This window comes from Caretta caretta, chromosome 4 (assembly GCF_965140235.1).
Source record: "Caretta caretta isolate rCarCar2 chromosome 4, rCarCar1.hap1, whole genome shotgun sequence".
NCBI classification, from domain to species: domain Eukaryota; kingdom Metazoa; phylum Chordata; order Testudines; family Cheloniidae; genus Caretta; species Caretta caretta.
Genome location: NC_134209.1, coordinates 100,370,658 through 100,390,390, shown reverse-complemented (window position 1 = coordinate 100,390,390; position 19,733 = coordinate 100,370,658). Strand labels below are relative to the sequence as shown.

At 40.6% G+C, this 19,733-nt stretch overlaps 1 protein-coding gene across 2 annotated transcripts in view; it reads left to right on the top strand.

Moving 5' to 3' along the window:
- Positions 1-19,733, top strand: part of KIT (KIT proto-oncogene, receptor tyrosine kinase) — a 79,947-nt gene that overhangs the window by 29,736 nt on the left and 30,478 nt on the right. Inside the window, exons 2-6 of one of the 2 annotated variants that reach the window (XM_048848283.2) lie at positions 1,485-1,733; positions 6,228-6,512; positions 10,153-10,289; positions 13,841-14,000; positions 18,240-18,429. In XM_048848283.2, the coding sequence (XP_048704240.2) occupies positions 1,485-1,733; positions 6,228-6,512; positions 10,153-10,289; positions 13,841-14,000; positions 18,240-18,429 (1,021 nt within the window). The remainder of the gene's footprint in view (positions 1-1,484; positions 1,734-6,227; positions 6,513-10,152; positions 10,290-13,840; positions 14,001-18,239; positions 18,430-19,733) is intronic. The other variant, XM_048848284.2, reaches the window with a different exon arrangement.

Here is a 19,733-nt window from a genome sequence, read left to right as displayed (position 1 = left end):
AATCCAGCCTGCAAACAAAATAGTTAAAATCTGAAGGAGTTCTGACCTTCATTCTTTCTCTTATACTCTTCTATTGTTTTTGGATTTCTCAGCAACAGGAGCATTTATCTGACTTGATCTTAATCCATTTATATACCCTTAAGAGCCACTAAAGCTGAGAGATAAATGAATTAAGGCTGGAATATAATCGGGTCCAAACTAATTATAGAGTGTTTTGATTGAACTTGTGGTATTGTCCCTGTTGGTAGGGAAATTCACCACATCAGAATTGTGTGTGTTTTTGAAAGAAAACTAATGGACATTGTATCGCCAACTGCAGTATATTTCTACCAGTATATGTGCCTATTGGTCATCAAGTCTGGCTGAATTTTTTAAAATATATTTTAATGTATGGACAGTTATCATGAGATAAACAGATGGCCATTCACCTGACTAAATACATATTCTTTAGGGTGTCAGGGTAGGCATAGATTGCTGTCACAAGACCTCAGCATAATTTGCATAAATTTAATATGATATGTGTGGTTCAGACAGGTCAACGTTAGTAAGAGTTTGTCTTCATTCCCCATAGAAACTCCCATTTTCTAAACTCATTTTGAATTTCTTTAGGCTGAAACATGGGATATGCTAGCTCAGCAAAAAACTATTTGGCTTCATTTTAGACAGACAGGCCTTAATATGCTCTTGGTTGGTTTTTGGGTGGGAAAATGTTTTACATTTTACATTTGGGGGATAATAGTTTGCATAGCAGTACTTTCTCAGAACCTTTTTTAAAGCTGCAATCAGGGTAGACCAGGGTATGTGCAGTGAATGAGATGATACTTTTGTGACTTGAGGGGGCTTGCTCTACTGGAAGAAAACAGTTCCTCTAACGTTGCAAGCAACAGGAGGTGTAGGAATACCTGCATTATATTGAGTACTTACTTCTATAAGAGGTTACAAATTAGTATTTCATCAAAGAAAATAAATGTATTGTAAACTTTACACTGAAGCCATATGCATACAGAATAGATGTAGTTGCAGTTCCTATTGCAAAGCAGCTAAAACAGTAATAAATACTGGGCAAAGAGAGTTTAAATCTTGACAACACTCAATTAAAAATACCATCAGAGGTCATCTTTTGGCTCTTGAAACCAAATCATGGTAGAATCAAGTTTACAAATGTAGTTTCATGTTAAAATTGTTTGCACTGTCCCTATTGACAAGCCAAACCATGACAGAAACTGTTTTAGCTGGAACTAGTTTCCAGACTATTTATTTAACCCAGTTTCCATCTGCAGTGGCTGCAAGCTCTGTGCATATGGGCCGGGGTCTTTAGTTATGAGCTGTCTACAGAAACTTGTAGAATTAATGAAGTGTAATACTTTGTATTTTTTAAGGCACAAAATCTAAAATTATACTTAAGTGATCAGGTAAATATTTTCATTTGTTAAAACAAGACAAATAAATATAGCAATGTATACTGCATTTTGTCTCTCTGCCAGGTGGTACAATACCTTCTATTACTCCAGAAAAATCTTCCTTAGTTGTGAATAGCGGACAAGAAGTAAGACTGAGATGCAATGATGATGGTCCAGTGACTTGGGATTTTCAGAACTCAGACTCTTCAGGAAAACCAAGACATTTCAATAATAAGGAGTGGTACATAAAAAATGCATCAGCCAAAGACACAGGCAGATACATATGCAAAAACAAAGAGAGTTTGAACACCTCCATTTATGTTTTTGTTAAAGGTAAATTTGTATGTGTATTTTTCCCCTTCTTCCCTTCCAAAGCACATAATTGGAGTCTGGTGTGTCCCTTTGCGTATGAGTACTCAGAAACTGTAGTAAAGCTGTTTAAATTGTATTCCAAATTCATGAGGAATCCATGGCCAGAGATGGGACACTAGATAGGTAGGGCTCTGAGCTACTACAGTCTGTAAATCACGATTTGAGGACTGCAGTAACTCAGCCGAAGGTTATGAGTCTATTACAGGAGTGGATGGGTGAGGTTCTGTGGCTTGGCATGTGCAGGAGGTCGGACAATGGTCCTTTATGATACACTACAATCATAGACTTGGATTGTCTGGTAAGCTCAGGTAAAGAAAAGACTTAAGCCAAAATAAAAATAATAATAATAATAATAAATAGTCCTAGCAGGGACTTAATATATTCAAAATAACGCAACATATTTCAGCAATGTTCAATAACACCAGGGGATGAGAAATGGTGTAACACATACAGGGAGAAGTTAGGTATTTACATTAGACAATGCTTGCTAGGGTCATTGTAGTCACAGGAAGTTTTCGGTAGCGTTTCCATATAAATCTTCACTGTTATATGCAAAAACTTGGCTTCTGGAAGGAGAATTTGGATACCATTTTAAAAAAATGAGCTAAAATCATTTGGGTGGATTGTTCCGTATAGAGAGCAAAAAACTTATTTCTTCCTTCATTTTATTCTTTGTAGAATTTTAAAAGTTATTATTCTTTACATCCACTAGTCTGTAGTCACTAAAGGTTTGACCCCACCCTCTGGCTTACTGAGGCAGTTTGTTACAAATGTTAGTACCTAAACGCTCCTTTGTATAAGCCAGTGGGTAACAAAGAATCATCTTGCATGCAGCCTCTGTTTTAGTTCAGGCAGTTCTGACTAACTCTTGTACACCTTTCAATAGTGGGTACCTGCCTGTCTTGTGATACTTTTTCTTGAACTGCTATTGCCTTTTACCCACCTTTGTCTTTTCCTCTGGTTTTCCTCCCTTCTGTGACTTGTTGGATTCTGACAGATGGCCTCACTGGCTCTCAGCCAACTTTGCCAATTTATGTGCCTCAAGTGGGCTGACTCCGCTGATTTCTAGGGCAACCCATTCTCTTGCCTGAGCCCATGTGGCTCAGGCTGCCCTCTTTTCCTGTTGGTGGGGGTTTTGTGTGTGTGTGTGTGTGTGGCCTTTTCTATTGCAACTAGTGTTTCTCTTTCTCCACCTCCAGCCAGCAGTCCCTGGGAGAGGTGAGGGAAGTTGCTTAGGGGCCTGGTAAACCTTCTGGAACTGCTTCACAAGGACAGAGAAGCCAGCATAGCCTGGCAGGGGATTTTCTCCAGATGGAATATTCTCAAAGGTAGTCTATGTGGCCCTGTGGCGTTTCTGAAGAAATGCAAAGCTACCAAGTCCTCAGAACAGCCATCCTTCTTTCATGGATAAATTTCTTCCTCTTTTTCACTTCACAATTCCAGGACAAGGCCTAACCATCCAGCTGACCTGACCAAAAAGCTAACCTAAAACTCTGGAACCCCCGCTTCCCAAGAAATGCATGTAGACTTTGTAGGAACATACTATGTTGGGTTCCTTTAGACCTTATGACCTGTGTATGAACAGATTTATTCTTCATTCCACCCACTCACAATCTGCCTTCAAACCATCAGCTGTCTGAGACCAAGAGTTCAGTGGTAGTGCTGGACTTTGCCATCTCTCCAGTTCCATACCAGCTTTCTCCCTACCATCTTATCCATCCAGTAACCTGGAATCCTTGGAGGCCATTCAAATGTTCTCTAGCACTGGGGACATTCTCTTGTTTCTTCCTCAGAGCAAGCCATACTTTTGTTTCTCATGGATCATGACAAATGAAGTCAGACATGCCAATGCCAGTATGTGATGGACACAATAGAGCTTTATCTATCACACACATTTTCTTAAACCTCATGGTAGCTATCATAATCAACTTTGATGAGGAAGGCATTCATATTTCCCATTACAAGAATGACCTACTAGTGGGATATTCTTCACCTCAGAATGAAAGATAGCAAACCAGTGCTGTCAAATGAACATGGTTTTGCAATGAATTATCAGAGAAGCTTTTTCTGGCAATCACACAAGACTTGGTTAACCCCTTTGTCAAATTCCTAACTCACCTGGGACAAACAGGCTTCTGGAGGTAAAACAAATTATTTTTTCAAGCCGTGTCATCTTCCTGCAGCGTTGTGTGTGGCATGCCCTTCAAATCCTGGGCTTGATGATATCCTATGCAGACATAAGGACAGTACAGAGCATTCAACTCTACATGAAACACTATCAGGCTTTCCTTTTACACAGTTAGAATGCATAGGAGAACATGAACAATGTAGTAATGTCTCCAAAAAAGTCCTCTGTTTGCTACAATGGTGGATATCGACATCACAATTTCACCATCAGGATTTCTATAGCTGGTATTCCAGCCTTCAAAGGCAGAGGGTAATATAGACTAATCATCTGTCTTTCAGAGCTTGGGTCATTCATGGCACACACTCTTTATTCTTTGATCAGAAATCATGCAGTGTTGATAGACAACAGGACAATGACAACCTATTTAAACATGCAGAAGCAGGGAACTTGCAACTCCATTGTCTAGATGGAGGCAATTATTAACCCATTCTAGGTAAATAAAATGGAGGACAATCCTCTCAGACACTTTTATATAAAAGGCAAGCTGGGTGAATACAATTATAAGCAACTCATTTTGTGTTGGAGGAGCAGGAGTACTGCCCAAAATGTCAGTGGGATGAGATGGGGGGGGGGGGGGGGAGTGAGGAAAGTATATGTGTAATCCTTTTAGATGTCTTCATTCCCTTAGACAAATGGATTTGTGCCATCCCGTCTTTCCCTCCCCATTTCCAGAATGATCTAGGAAGATTGTACAGGATCAAGCCTTGGTAATTCTGCTCACTTCAACCCTGGCCTTGACACCAATTCCAGCTGTCTGTGAACCAGCTGTTACTTCACTTATCACACATCCAAGGACCTCTTTTTCCTAGGGAACCCTCCTGCACCTGAACCCAGCCAGGATGAAGTTGAGTAGGAGGAAACAGATTGCTTAAGCCTTTGCCAGCATGGATTATTCTTGAGTTCATTGAGATTGTCTTCTGATTTTGGAGGGATTCCGTGCTTCTCTGTATGCTACCATCTTATTTGGAAGCCATTAAACTCTTGGTGCAAGACATTAAGCCTACAATAAGGGTCTTGGCCTGAGCTGCTTTTGTTTTCAATTTTGGGGGGTTTCTGCCACTTGAAAAGAAGCACAGTTAATGCTATGTCTTCATATTGCAACTAGGCCAGTGAGCTCAATGTAACTTTATCCTTCCACAGAATGTTGCAGATTAGATGTTCTGTCCTCAGCTGACTCCATCTCTGACTGCAAAGTTCTCTAGGCTACAGTTCTTTAAAGTATACAGTATAAGTAAAACAAGCTTGAAATGTGCTATTCATTCTTGTTTTGGTTAAACAATATGCTATGCTCTTGTTTTCTTCTTCCTATCCTCATTGTGGGTCTCTATTTTCTGGTGCTAGTTCTTAAGTTCCTGTAGTGATTTCAGGATAGTGGATGTATAAGTTACATGAAGACCAACTTAAATAAAATGAGCAAAACTTGTTCTAATTCTACTCCTCCAATGTAAACTGTAGCCTGGGGCATAAATAAACTTTGACAGTCATTGTGAAATCTCTTAATTTTTTGGTTTTCAATATTGTTGAGCAAGTTATTAGTATTTTAAAATTAGCAGCTAGCAAGGACTTCAACTTTGGTTTTAAAAATACTTAATAGATCAGATATTACTGTACTGTAGATTGACTGACATGACAAATTGTAAGCAGTCATACAGAATAACTACATCATAATTTTTCAATACTATGGATTAACCAGATGCTTATGTAAATACCCCCAATATTTTCAGGGAGAGAGAAGTTTTAATTTTGCTATTTCCTCTGGTAGCAATATGTGTTCATTTAGATTGTCTTTTTTAGAAGTGAAAATTATAATTGAGGTTACAGTTCAACTTTCACTTGATCATACATTTCTCAGAAATTCTCCTTCTGGGCATGAAACTTGATAGACCTGATCTCAGCTCATAGGTGATTTTTTTAATAGTCTGAGCAAAATCTATTCTGGCATTTTTTGAGTTAGACAAGAAGGAAATAATCATTTCCTCTCTTTAAAGATAAAAGAAAAAATAAGATTTTTTTTTCCTGCACAAAACTCTCAAGTGACTGAGTTTTAAAACTACTGCACCTCAGCATAGTGCACAGTCAGAAAATAAGGAAGTTTTCTAAAATTCTATTAGCAATGTTAATTTAATAAACTTGAATTAATACAGTATTCATAATATTAGTAAAATGTATAATTTAATGTATTCTTTGAGCAATCTGGCAGAGTTTGGTTTTTTTGAACCTTAACTTGTACAATTCCTGACTTTTTAACACATTTGTTTTCTTTACAGATCCACATATCCTTTTCCTTGATGACTCTGACCCTTCAATCTATGTAAGAGAGGACAGTGATGCTCTTGTGGCATGTCCAGTGACAGATCCAGATGTTTCAAATTTCACCTTGAAATTATGTGGTGGCAAACCATTTCCCAAGAATTTGACGTTTATTGCCAATCCCCAGAAAGGAATCATTATAAAAAATGTACAAAGATCATTTAAAGGGTGCTACCAATGCTTGGCAAAACAAAATGGAGTTGAGAAAACTTCAGAAAATAGATACCTGATTGTAAGGCCAGGTAAATGCACTTTTTTCCCCTCTGCATGCATATGGGCATTCATCTGAAGAAAACAGATTGATGAACACTGCTGCGAATACTTTCCTAAGAAACACTAATGGATCTTGAACTTATCACTATTTTTCATAGAAAGGTTTGAGTTAATAATGCAAGTTTAGGATTACTAGATTTTTTTTCATATAATAAAACAGAATACATTTTAAAATATAGTAATAAACAGGTGCTTGTTTGAGGTTCTGGTAGCTGGGTGGATAGGTTGCAGGGACTTCAGAGCTTGTTCCAGATCTAGAATTTGGTAGAGGGGTGTGTGTGTGTTTGTGTTTGAAGGGAGAAGGGAAGAGGTGTCACATAAGGGTTGACAGTGGGGATCTTAGAAAGGTTTTGGCAAAATCCCTGCTGATTTTGGGTAGTTCTGTGGATTCTAAAAGGAATTTGGGGATCCAGGCTTTTCTGAGCCCTGGTCCAGTGCTGACACTCGTCTTCGATGCTGGCTTTCTAATTCATTTGCTCTGTCAAAACTTACAGTATTCAGTAGATTTGAATAGGACTGTCCTGCTAAACCAGAAGACTAGGACACCTTATCACCTTACTGTTATCTATATAATTGAAATTGGAAGACCTGATAATACATTTTGGTTAACAAAATGTAGTAAGCTAACAAATACAGTTTCTCACAACTGAAGTAAGGTGTGTGTGTGTGAGAGAGAAAGAGAAGCTGTGTGGTGGGGGAAGGAGGGAATGGAACAATCTTATTTTCTTCATGGGTGAAAAAAGGTAGGTATAGAAATCTTGTCCTCTAATTTTGAATGGGACATCACTGGTAAAGCTGTCATTTGTGACTGTTTACCTCTGATCTCCCTCTTGAATTTTAAGCCCATTTAGACAGATCTTTTATTTAACCTTCTAGTGACGTTGTACGTTAGCAAATTGTTGTAAATCAGTTTGGAGAGAAGGAATATAAGCCTAATTAATGAAAGCGCCTAAAATATATTAACAGTTGAGGTGCACAACATCTTTTTAAGGTTCAAATAGCTTGCCCAAGTTCTCTCTCCAAATCTGTGGTAGAACCAGGAGTAGTAGAATCCAGAGCTCCCCATATGAGACTGCCATTTTCACCACTGGAAAACACATCCTCCTTTTTTGTACCATCATTTACATTATCCAAATGTAGTCCAGGAGTGGACAGTTCAATTCCACTGGCATAAAAGTCAAATATGAAAAGTTCTATATAAGAGCTAGGTATTCTATTAACAACAAGGGGGAAGAAATACAAGTCAAAATTGGGAAAGAACAGGTGAAAGAATATTTAGATAAGTCTGATGTATTCAAGTTGGCAGAATCTGGTGAAATTCACCATAGTGTTCTTAAAGAACTAGCTGAAGCAATCTTGGAATTGTTAGCAATTATTTTTGAGAGTTCATGTAAGATTGATAACATCCCAGAGGACTGGAAAAGTCAAAAATACTACCTACCTTTCAAAAGGGGAACAAAAAGAACCCAGGAATTTTAGAGTTTGATAACTGGAAACATACTGGAACAAATTATTAAACAATCAGTTTATAAGCACCCAGATGATAATAGAATTATATGGAATAGGCAACATGAATTTGCCAAGAACAAATCATGCCAAACCAAACCAATTTCCTTCTTTGATAGGATTACTGCTCTAGTGGATTGGGGGGAAGCAGTAGATGTGATATATCTTGGTTTTTAGTAAAGCTTTTCACATAGTCCCACATGACATTCTCATAAGCAAACAGGTGCAGAATTAGTTGAAAGACCATACTCCAAGAATAGTTATCAATGGTTCTCTGTCAAACTGTGGAGGACCTACCTAATCGGGTCCCACAATGGTCTGTCCTGGGTCCGTTACTATTCAGTATTTTCATTAATGGCTTGGGTAATGAGGTGGAGAATATGCTTATAAAATTTTCAGATGACAACATGCTGGGAGGGACTACAAGCACTTTGGAGGACAGGATTAGAATTCAGAATGACCTGACAAATCAATGAATTGGTCTGAAATCATCAAGATGAAATTCCATAACAACAAGTGCAAATTACTACACTTGGGAAGGAAAAATCAAAGGCACAGCTGCAAAATGGGGAATAACTGGCTAGGTGATAGTACTACTGAAAACGATCTGGGGTTTATAGTGGATCTCAAATTGAGTATGAGTCAAATATGTGATTAGTTGCCAAAAAGGCTAGTATCATTTTGGGGTATATTAACAGGCATAAGCCACAGGAGGCAATCGTCCAACTCTGCTTGGCATTGTTGAGGCCTCAGCTGATATATTGTGTCCACATCTTAAGAAAGATGTGGACAAATTGGAGAGAGTCCAGAGTAGAGCAACGACAATGATCAAAGATTTAGAAAACCTGACCTATCAGGAAAGGTTTAAAAACCGAGCATATTTAGTCTTGAGAAAGAAGACTGAGCTGGGACCTGATAAGTTTTCAAAATTTATTAAGGGCTGTTACAAAGAGGATGGTGATCAGTTGTTCTCCATGTCCTCTGAAGGTAGGACAAGAAATAAGGGGCTTATTTGGAGCAAGAGAAATTTAGGTTAGATAATTGGAAAAATTTCTAACTATAAGGATAGTTAATCTTTGGAATAGCCTTGTAAGGTAGACTGTGGAATCCCTCACATTAGAAATATTTAATGGATGAACACCTATCAGGGACAGTCTAGGTATACTTGGTTCTGCATCTGCACAGAGGGTTGGATTAGATGACGTCTCATGGTCCCTTCCACCCCTATATTTCTAGGATTCTGTTATTATTTGTTATTATACTATAGTACAAGAGACAATTTAGAGGAAGGATTGAGGGAAAATGTTGAAGCAACAAAAAAAAGAGAAAATTAAAGGAGGAAATTGAAAAGCTTTAGATATTACAGATAAATACATAGGTACTCGATCCTCAGATAGTGTAAATTGTCATTACTTGATTGAGTTCAGCAGAACTACACCAACTTAAAACAGCTGTGTATCTAGCCTACTAAGTCAGTAACACATCACCAAAGCCATCTCAGTTGGCAGCCTTGTCAGTCTTGATGGAGACCTACATTCTCCCCTTTGTGATCATCCATCTCAGGCAGAGTTAAGGCCCATTGGCAGGGTGGTGTGGTAAAATCAAGCACTGTCATTCCCTGTGCAGTTCCTGTTCTTTGTCTAAGTGGAGAACTTTCGTTTTCTAGGGCATTCAGTTAGACATTTTACAAGAGCACTAAATTCATGTAGACATTTTATATTTAAGAAATTGAATTTAATTTCAACATGCAATTTCATAGTGACATAATTCTAACTGGTTTTAGTTGTAAAATTCAGCAGGTTCATCATTGTCATAGAATGAGTTACCTAATTGATAGTTAAATACCATCCACGTTTATCCATGTGACTTGCATTTATCCATGTGACTTGAGTAGATCTAAGTGTTTCCTAACTTTAAGTATAGTTTAAAAGGGGACAAAATGGAAATATACTTAGCATGAAAACACTAGTCTAATATATTACAGAGATTTGAATGCCGCTAAGAGGTCTGAATTTTGTTGGAAGGTTAATGACTGTTGATTTTTATCCCTCTTGGAAGCTCTGAATGTAATGAAAAATAATGCACTTATAAATTATTTTCCAGTTCACAAAACCCTCCCTGTTATCACCTTATCCAAACCCAGCCAGCTTCTCAAAGAAGGAGAAGAATTTGAAGTTACATGCACAATAAGAGATGTAGATAGTTCGTTGACAGCTAATTGGATTCCTCAAAATAACACGGTGAGATCATTTAAGTTTTAAAACACAGTCTAAAAAACAACAGGACCTTAGAAAGGCATTTATGTCCGTATTCCTTGAAAATAAAACTTCTGCGAAGATATGTATGTGTTTATCTCAAGTAAGTAACATTTGGCCAATTTCAGTTTACCTCAGTTCCTTACTTAGGGCAGGACTGTGACTTGTCCTTACAACACTCTGCATGCCAAAGATGGGGCACCAGGCACACTCCTGCTTTTCTGTGTGGGCTACGCGCATCATTGATCACAGCCCAGGGGGAGAGCAGCTTCCAGATATCCAGTGTTTTCAAACCTGGGTACCTGAGGTTAGGCTCTTAAATCTGAAGATCAGCCTATATTGGCATACCTAAATACAGAACTACTGAGCACCCACAAATCCCTTTGATCTCAACGGGAGCAGCAAGATCTCAGTAGCATTGAAGAGTTTGGCCATAGTTTATAAAAGTACCTAAAGTTCCCAAACTGGTTGTTGTTGGTAAGAAGACCGACTACTACTCCTGCAGCATACAATCCCCTGTTAATTGGTAGGTCTTTTGTTGTTAATGGCAGTGACTGGAATACATAATTTGCTGTTCATGTGTGTATAGAAAAAAAGCTTCTGTGATACTGTAATGATAGATAAATCATACAACCTCAGGCCTGGATACTGACTCTCTAGGGTCTATGCCATTCCTAACTAATCCATTGATGCTGGCAGAGTTTCTTTCACTAAGTGCATATCTATTGTGAAATCCCAGCTCACAGCTTCAAGAGTTAAAGCCTAAATAACATGTAGGCAGTATGGTACTTGCAGATGGGGCTTTTGGTTCCTTGCCAAGGTTAACTATAAATCTTGCATTTGAGCACTTTTATTTTCTTGTTTGATTGCAGTAAGGTCAGGATCTTTTCTTGATCACATTTTTTCATGCTATGTTAGTTTACATTTTTATGAAGAAAAATCCACAAGAAAAATATTTTGGACCAAATAAGTGTGACCTTTCAGTCTTGTTTGTTAAATATCAGGGGAAGCAATCATTTAAAATATTGACTGTCAAATTAAATTTTGTATTGGAATGGCTAGAATACATAACATTAATGAGTTTAAATAGAGGCAGAATTGCATATTGGCCTGAATAGGTCAAAGTAAAAAAAGTTCACTGCTTCCCTGATCACTAGTAGTAGTTGTTGTTGCTGCTGCTGCTTTTGAAAAATCAGTAGAAGATCTGTTTTCAACAACCACTTCCAGACTTAACGTATAAAATATTAATGATAAAGAGGCCAAAAGTCATAACTGTGTTAAATGGATGAAACACCTGGAAATCTCTAGCACCTCTCCTAATGAAAACGTTTTCATTAGAACATCTAAAAAAATAATTCAACACTATGCTTTGGTCTAATTTGAAATGACAAGTCATCCCAATTTAATAGTAGATATGCCACAAAAAACTAAAAGCACTTACTACCCAACCATCTCATAAGATCACACCTAAAATCTTTCTTCAACTCCCAGGCTTACCCCCTAAACAGAAACCCCAACATATTAAGTGTTTGAGAAAAAAAAATGGCTTTCCAGTTTGCCCAGAAGGTTAAGAAATCCAGATGCTTGCTGATCAAAGAGGGAAATGTATTCCAAAGCTAAGAACCCCTCACTTAGCAGCCTACTGACAGCTCCCTGTCGTGTGTGTTGAGAGAGCTCCATGCTGCTCAGCTGTGATAGAAAGACGCAAGAAAGAAGTGGTGCCTCTTCTCAAGCTCTGTGAGGACTTGGCAGTTTAAAATTAGCACCTTAAACTCTACCTGGAACTTTACTGAGAGCCAGATCAACTTTTGTGGTAATGTTTTTTTACATGCTGTTTGACTGATGCACCAACCGTCAGTCCAGCAGCCACATTCTGTGCTAGCTTCACCTTCCAAGCAATGTCAAAGTGAAATCCAATGCGGAGGTCTCATCTAGTTTCCACACAGAAGGACTAGAAACGTTATTTTTATGGAAGGTTTCAGAGTAGCAGCCATGTTAGTCTGTATTCGCAAAAAGAAAAGGAGTACTTGTGGCACCTTAGAGACTAACCAATTTATTTGAGCATAAACTTTTGTGATCTACAGCTCACTTCATCGGATGCATTCAGTGGAAAATACAGTGGGGAGATTTATATACATAGAGAATCATGTTCTCTATGTATTGCGACAAAATTCCTCCTCTACCTTGGTGGGTCTTGAGCTTATTGGCGGATTTGCTCGCCTTGGAGCTTCACGGCAGCCCTCAGTTTGGCCATTTTCATGAATCCACAGTCCAGGTCAACTCTTCCTGTGTCTGACCAGGAGTTGAGAGGTTTGGGGGGAACCTGCGCCCGCCCTCTATTCCAGGTTCCAGCCCAGAGCCCTGTGGTATGCAGCTGTTTAGAGTGCCTCCTGGAACAGCTGTGCGGCAGCTACAACTCCCTGGGCTACTTTCCCATGGCCTCCTAACACCTTCTTTGTCCTCACCATAGGACCTTCCTCCTGGTGTCTGATGATGCTTGTACACCTCAGTCCTCCAACAGTATGCGTTCTCACTCTCAGCTCCTAGTGCCCCTTGCTCCCAGCTCCTCACACACACACCACAAACTGAAGTGAGCTCCTTTTTAAACCCAGGTGCCCTGATTAGTCTGCCTTAATTGATTCTAGCAGCTTCTTGATTGGCTGCAGGTGTTCTAATCAGCCTGTCAGTCTTAATTGTCTCCAGAAGGTTCCTGATTGTTCTGGAACCTTCCCTGTTACCTTACCCAGGGAAAAGGGACCTACTTAGCCTGGGGCTAATATATCTGCCTTCTATTACTCTCCTTTAGCCATCTGTATATAAATCTCCCCACTGTATTTTCCACTGAATGCATCCGATGAAGTGAGCTGTAGCTCATGAAAGCTTATGCTCAAATAAATTTGCTAGTCTCTAAGGTGCCACAAGTACTCCTTTTATTTTTATGGAAGTTTGCTTTCTGCAGAATCTGAATCTTTCCTGGTGCTGGAAAATTACCTCCAGTGAACTGGCCTTGGCCCACTGACACAAACACCAATATTTGGGAAAATTTGGATTTGAACTTTGTGGCATTGGCCCATTTCTAATTATCTGGTACTCTTCAGACGTGAACAGAGTAGATCCCCTGCCTGAGGACCATAAAATCTAATTGCACAGTGTCATGTGCCTGTAGCTCCCATTGAAACCATTTGGAGTTGAAAGTGCTCAGCATCCTAGAAGATGGGACTCTCATTTAGAGAGAGCTAGGCCAGTGAAACCCAACAGACTAAGGGTGTAGGAGTGGGGTTTGAGGAGGAGAGGCAATAAAGAACAAGGGAAAGGGACTGCAACTTTGGGAAGAGCATTATTTTTCACAGAGAATTGATCATGTAGTTGTTTTGTATGGAGACGTTCCAGTGACAGGTTTGTCACGAAGGCTTATTATTCCGGTTTAAAGTTATGAATATTAATGTAGTGAAGTTATAATTACTTCTATTTTTAATTTATCTAGGAAGGCTGCTGCATACACAGTATTTTAGATGTTAATTGTTTTTTACCGACAGACTGTTAAAAGCAAAAGCAAGAATATGGGTGATTATGGATATGAAAAGAAATTAACATTGAGCATCCGTTCAGTGGGAGTTAATGATTCTGGAGCATTCACATGCCAAGCAAGAAACCCTTTTGGATCATCCAATATCACAATAACCTTGAACGTACTAGGTAAATAGTTCTTAAAGAAATACAACATTTCTAAGAGCTGAAAGGTGAAAATGCAAAGTAAACACCCCCTCCAATATCGAACAGTAGAGCTTATTAAAAAGGTATTGCAGACTGGTGATATGTTGAAAAAGAAAGATTAAAGCTTTAGTGTGTATCACTTCTTTAATGATGGTAACCTACTCTTTGTCAGTCAAATGTGATCTTGCATAGAAGAGCAACCTCAACAATGTTTTCATCTCTCTGGTTTGTGTGCTCTTAACTGGTTTAATTTTAAAACTATTTCAGTCTTAATGAAGCACAAAACTTCCCCTTCTTCATCTACTCACCCATCTTTGTATGGTATCATCTTCTGGAATCTTACCTCCTGCTGTGGGTCTTGCCTCAGCCTGTCTTAATAATGTGCAGAGTTATTACTAGTCCCACACAAATTTGCCTTACATTATTCCCATGCTGTATAGTGCTGGCAGAGCAAATATAAAACAGGTCTTCAATACCACATTCCATGTATAGGAAATTGATTTTCTGTTACATCCATTGGTGTGTTAATATGTTTTATGTAGGAGAAGCCACACTCTGAACTCTGTTTGGAAGAATTTTTATAAAATTAAAAGTTCTATTTATTTATTTATTTATTTTCTGTACGGCATTATAGCATAAAATACATGGGCTTGATTCAAAGCGCACTGAAATCAGTAGAAAGACTCCCATCCGTTGACTTCAAAGGGCTTTGGATCACACCCTTTAAGAGCAAGCAGATCTTTTTACTCTGCCCCTTTTAGTAACAGGTCATGCTGTGAAGACTATTTAGACCCCAAATGCCCTGTATTAATTTTTATGACAAGATGTACTTTAAAATATTAAAACCACCCTAAGTGCTAATTTGCTAAATTGATAAAGGAGCACATTGATGTAGTTAGTAAGAGAATTTTGAGTAATTCCAAGTTATTGGCTAAAAGATTTTTGGTTCCTCTGCTTCCAAGAATGTAGAAATTGGGAAAAAAAAAATCTAGCTATGAAACCTCAATATTTCTTGAAGTAGTGGTTACTCTGTTGTCATCTTTTTTTCCTTTTACAACAGTTTTCTTTCACAAATGACATTACAAAACTGTTTGCATGGTTCTTTCTAGTAACTCAAGAAAAGCAGAAATAAGATAAGTATTTGAATCAGATTCTGAGCTGGTGTAAATCAGCACAACTCCATTGGTTTTAATGCAGTTACACCTGTTCACACCGGTTGAAGATCTGACCCATAATTTTGATGTATGTTTTGCTCTATTGCTATACATGAAACGAAATTGTTATATAAAGTAAGCTAATCAGTACTGAAGCAATGTTAAGAATTAAAGAACAGAATCTTTTACAAAGAGCAGGGGTTGGGGAAATAAGCAAGTTTATTATAAGGGTAGGGAGGCTGTTCAGTACAGAGCCTATTATAAATACTCCAAATGCAAATGACTTTGCTGAATTGGTTCACTCAGAATAGTTTTGTGAAATACACAGAAAAAAACAATTGCTCTGTGCATACTTGCTTTATTAAATGCAATGAGCATAGCACTATAAAACATAAACTAATATATTTACAAAGAAAACATATGTTATGCTTAATAAAAAATTAAAGCTCTTAATCAGTTAAAAGCTGGCATTTTTCATTTTCAAAACAATATTTTTTTGTTTCCTTGAGTTTCACCTACAACAAAGTTAGCAATCTGTTCTGGATTCTTTTACTGGCAATTGATAAAATAGGTTATTGCTTTTCTTTGCTGTTCCAGATCCTAGTATCATAGAGGTGAAATACAGGGGAAAAAAACTGAGATCTTTGAGATTGTATCAGATGCTAAATTAACACACCTTTTGACATTAACCAAAAGGCTTGGAAGAAATAATAGCTATGTTGGTGGATCTACTGATTTTTTTTTCTTTTAAACAGGTTGATTTCTGTAAAATACAAGCAATTACTAAAATTCTGCTTTGGATATTGGCAGTTTAATCATTGAATTTTATTTGAAACGTTTCAGATACAGTCTTGAACTGAATAAGATTGCAGGATGTATTGAATGAATAACAAATATATCCAGAGTTAATACAAAACAAGAGCTTGCAATGGGATAAAAACCTCATGTTGCAGGGTTTAAACACGTTTCTAACTAGGAGGGAACAGGCTGTATCATACCCGCTTGCTGTCAGGCTTCTTACATATTCCTCTGAAGCATTCTGACCACTGTCAGAGACACGATACTGGACTAGATGGACCACAGGCTTGACCAGGTACAACGGTTCCTGTGTTCCTATTTTGAAAATTTCATGGCCCAACGCCCCAGTTGTGCAGTCTGCTCTGAACTGTCAGACTTCTGCTTTCACAGAGCCCCACGGACTTTACAATGGCTTTAGTACAGAGGTGGGCAAACCACATCCGGCCCACGGGACCGTTCTGCCTGGCCCCTGAGCTCTTGGCCCAGGACGTCTAGCCCCCAGCCCCTCCCCCGCTGTCCTTCCTTCCCCACAGCCTCAACTCACTGGGGCAGCGCAGCTGCAGAGCCCGGCCTGACCCGGTGCTCTGTGCTGCACGGCACGGCTGCCTGTCCTGGTGGAGCTGCGCCACCAGTGTTCCAGGCAGCGCAGTAAGGGAGCAGGGGGTGTTGGATAGAGGGCAGGGGAGTTCAGGGGGTGGTGGTCAGGGGCCGGGGGTGTGGATAGGGGTCGGGGCGGTCAGAGGGTGGGGAATGGTGGGGTTGAGTGGGGGCAGTCTTGGGGGGGCAGTCAGGAAGTAGGGGTGGTTGGATGGGGCAGCAGGAGGCAGACAGGGGCAGGGGTTCTGGGGGCAGTCAGGGGACAGGGAGAAGGGGGGTTGGATGAGGCAGGAGTCCCGGGGGGCAGTCAGGAAGGTGAGGAGGGGTTGGATGGAGCAGGGGTTCCGGGGGGGCAGTCAGGAATGAGAAGAGGGGTTGGATGGGGCAGCACGGGGCAGTCAGGGGTGGGGGTTCTGGCAGTGGTCAGGGGACAGAGAAGGGGTGGTTGGATGGGGCAGAGGTCCTGGGGGGGCAGTCAGGAAGGAAAGGGGGGGATGGATGGGGCGGCAGGGGGCAGTTAGGGCCGGAGGTCTGGGGGCAGTAAGGGGACAGAGAGCGGGGGCTGGGGGGTGGATGGGGCAGGGATCCCAGGGGGCGAGAAGCAGGGTGGGTCACATAGGGGTTGGGAGGTGAGCCACGCCTGGCTGTTTGGGGAGGCACAGCCTCCCCTAACCGGCCCTCCATATAATTTCTGAAAACTGATGCTGCTCTCAGGCCAAAAAGTTTGCCCACCCCTGCTTTAGTACATGGGTCCAACCAGGAAGAGCAATTTGGAAGCGTGCAGGCCCCAAGTTCTAACTTTTGGTCTAACTTAAATTATAGCTATTGTGGATCAGGAACAAGCAGTAAATCACTTTCTGCCAAGTGATCTGAAACTGACAATGCACATATGAATTAATATGTAATTGAAAATTTGTCTTTTAAAGAAGGTAGTATTAAAGCTGATGAGCTTATTAACTAAAAGAAAATCACTTCAGTAAATACATTGCTCTACATGATATTTTAGAAGGTAAATTAATGGTGATAAATGGTATGTCCCAAATAAAGTTTAAGACACAATAGTAGATGAACAGAAATGCCTTTGTTTAGAAGGACTGGTATCCAGACCTGTGAACTTAGTGGATATTTCATTAATTACAGTTTTTGATAGTTTCACTTATAATTAAGAATGACACATGACAGTGAAACATTAAGTACACAGTAGCAAAAACTCAAAACATATTGTCAAAAACAATCAATTTGTCTTGCATTTGTTGTCAACATTTCTTCTCAGGCAAACAGTCAGGGGCTTCAATTACGGAAACATTTAAGTACATTAGTAAAATTTAAGCAGGTACTCAATTTTTCCAGGAGCATGGTCAGGATATTTCAATTTATTACCAGAAGATTAAATTACTTCTGCTAAAGCAACTGTAGGTTTGCCAACTATAGCTGATGTAAGTAGTTTGGTTGTCACTCTCTTTTGCAGCCAAGGCTTCAATCCCTTATGTAACTAGTGGACTTGGTTTTAGCAGGTGAGAGTTCAGAGTATGCTTCCTAGGTAAGGTTTTCTGTCTCACAGCTTGATGTTGGCTCACTGATCTGATATTAGTAAATAGTGTAATAGAATACCCAAGGATTGGGTAAAAATTACCTTTAAAATTGTTTTTCTTTTTCTTATTATGTCAATCAGATAAAGGATTTGTCAATGTGTCTACCACGAAGAATACAACAGTAGATGTGAATGCTGGAGAAAATCTAAATTTAATAGTTGAGTATGAGGCATATCCAAGACCAGAAGAAGAACTGTGGTTGTATATGAATGAAACATTACACAATTCATCTGATCATTATGTCAAATTCAAGACTGTAGGCAATAACAGGTAATATGAGTAATTATAAGCATGATTGATTTAATTTGAGACAGCTACTGGAATCTTCCAACAGAAGATGAGGGTGGGGAGATGCAAAAGAAATCACTCCCTTGCCCCCAATCCCAAAAGGATTGGGGAAAGAGAAATGTTGAAGAAATCCTCCTGGCACAGAGTGGGATCCTGGCTTATTATGCCATGGGGTGCTTGTTTTCAACTTTGTGGTATGGGAGAACCATTTTTGCTGCTCCTGGTGCTGTCTTACTGTGGATGATGGCATAGATGCTCATCTGTTTGTGCATAATTATGCCCTCTCTGTGGTCACTGTGTTGTGCCAGCTGAGTATATCTGTTAGCACACTCTTGTGGACTACATCTGGATACCTTCTAAACCCTCATAGTCATAGGCGACGAGTTATATTCCGACGTGGTGCCTGGGCACCAGCAGTATTCAGAGCCCAGGGGCCCAGCTCCACCAATATTTGGGGCCGGGTGTCCTCCCCACCCCCCTGCGCCTCCCCCAAGTGTCCCCCGGCCCCCTCTTGCTGCCCCCACACACCTCCCTGGGCCCCGGAGCAGAGCATCCCTGCCTCTTCCCTCTTCCGTGCAGCTCCATGCTGCCTCCGTCCATGCTGCCACGGGGTCCTAGTGCCCTACATCTCCACTGCCAGGGCAGACTGACTCTGAGCCTGCCCTTCCACCTCAGACTCTTCCCTTTTCCGGAGGGACCCTCCAGCAGCACAGGGGACCACCCCGCCCACAGTCACCACTCCTGCCCCATGCTGGGCAAGGAGGCAGCCCCATCCCTCACCCCTAGCAAGGCTACAGTCAGGGGCAACAGCAGGGGAGGAGGCGCACACAGCATCCCCTGGCACCCACCGGGGGGAGGCGAGGGAGATTCCTGGGCCTGAGAGGGGCCCTAGGAGCACATGCAGTGACAGTGGTGGGGGTGAGTGTGTTGCTGGGGGGGCAGGAAAGGGGAGTTCCTCTCCGAGAGCTTGCTGCTGCCGACAGGGAAAGGGCTAGGGGGAGTCCTCCTCTCTGGCCCCTGTCCTGGAGCAGCCTGCCTGCACCCCAAACTCATCCCCAGCACTGCCCCACCCCAGAGCTCACACCCCCAGCCAGAGCTTTCACCCCTCCCACTGCACCCTCAACCCTCGATCCTAGCCCTGAGCCCCTTCAACACCTCAAATACCTTATCCCCAGTCCCAGCCAGAGCCCTCATTCCCCTGCACCCCAGCCCTCTGCCTTAGCCCTCAGCCCCTCCAGCACCACAAACCCCTCATCTCCAGTCCCAGCCAGAGCCCTCATCCCCCT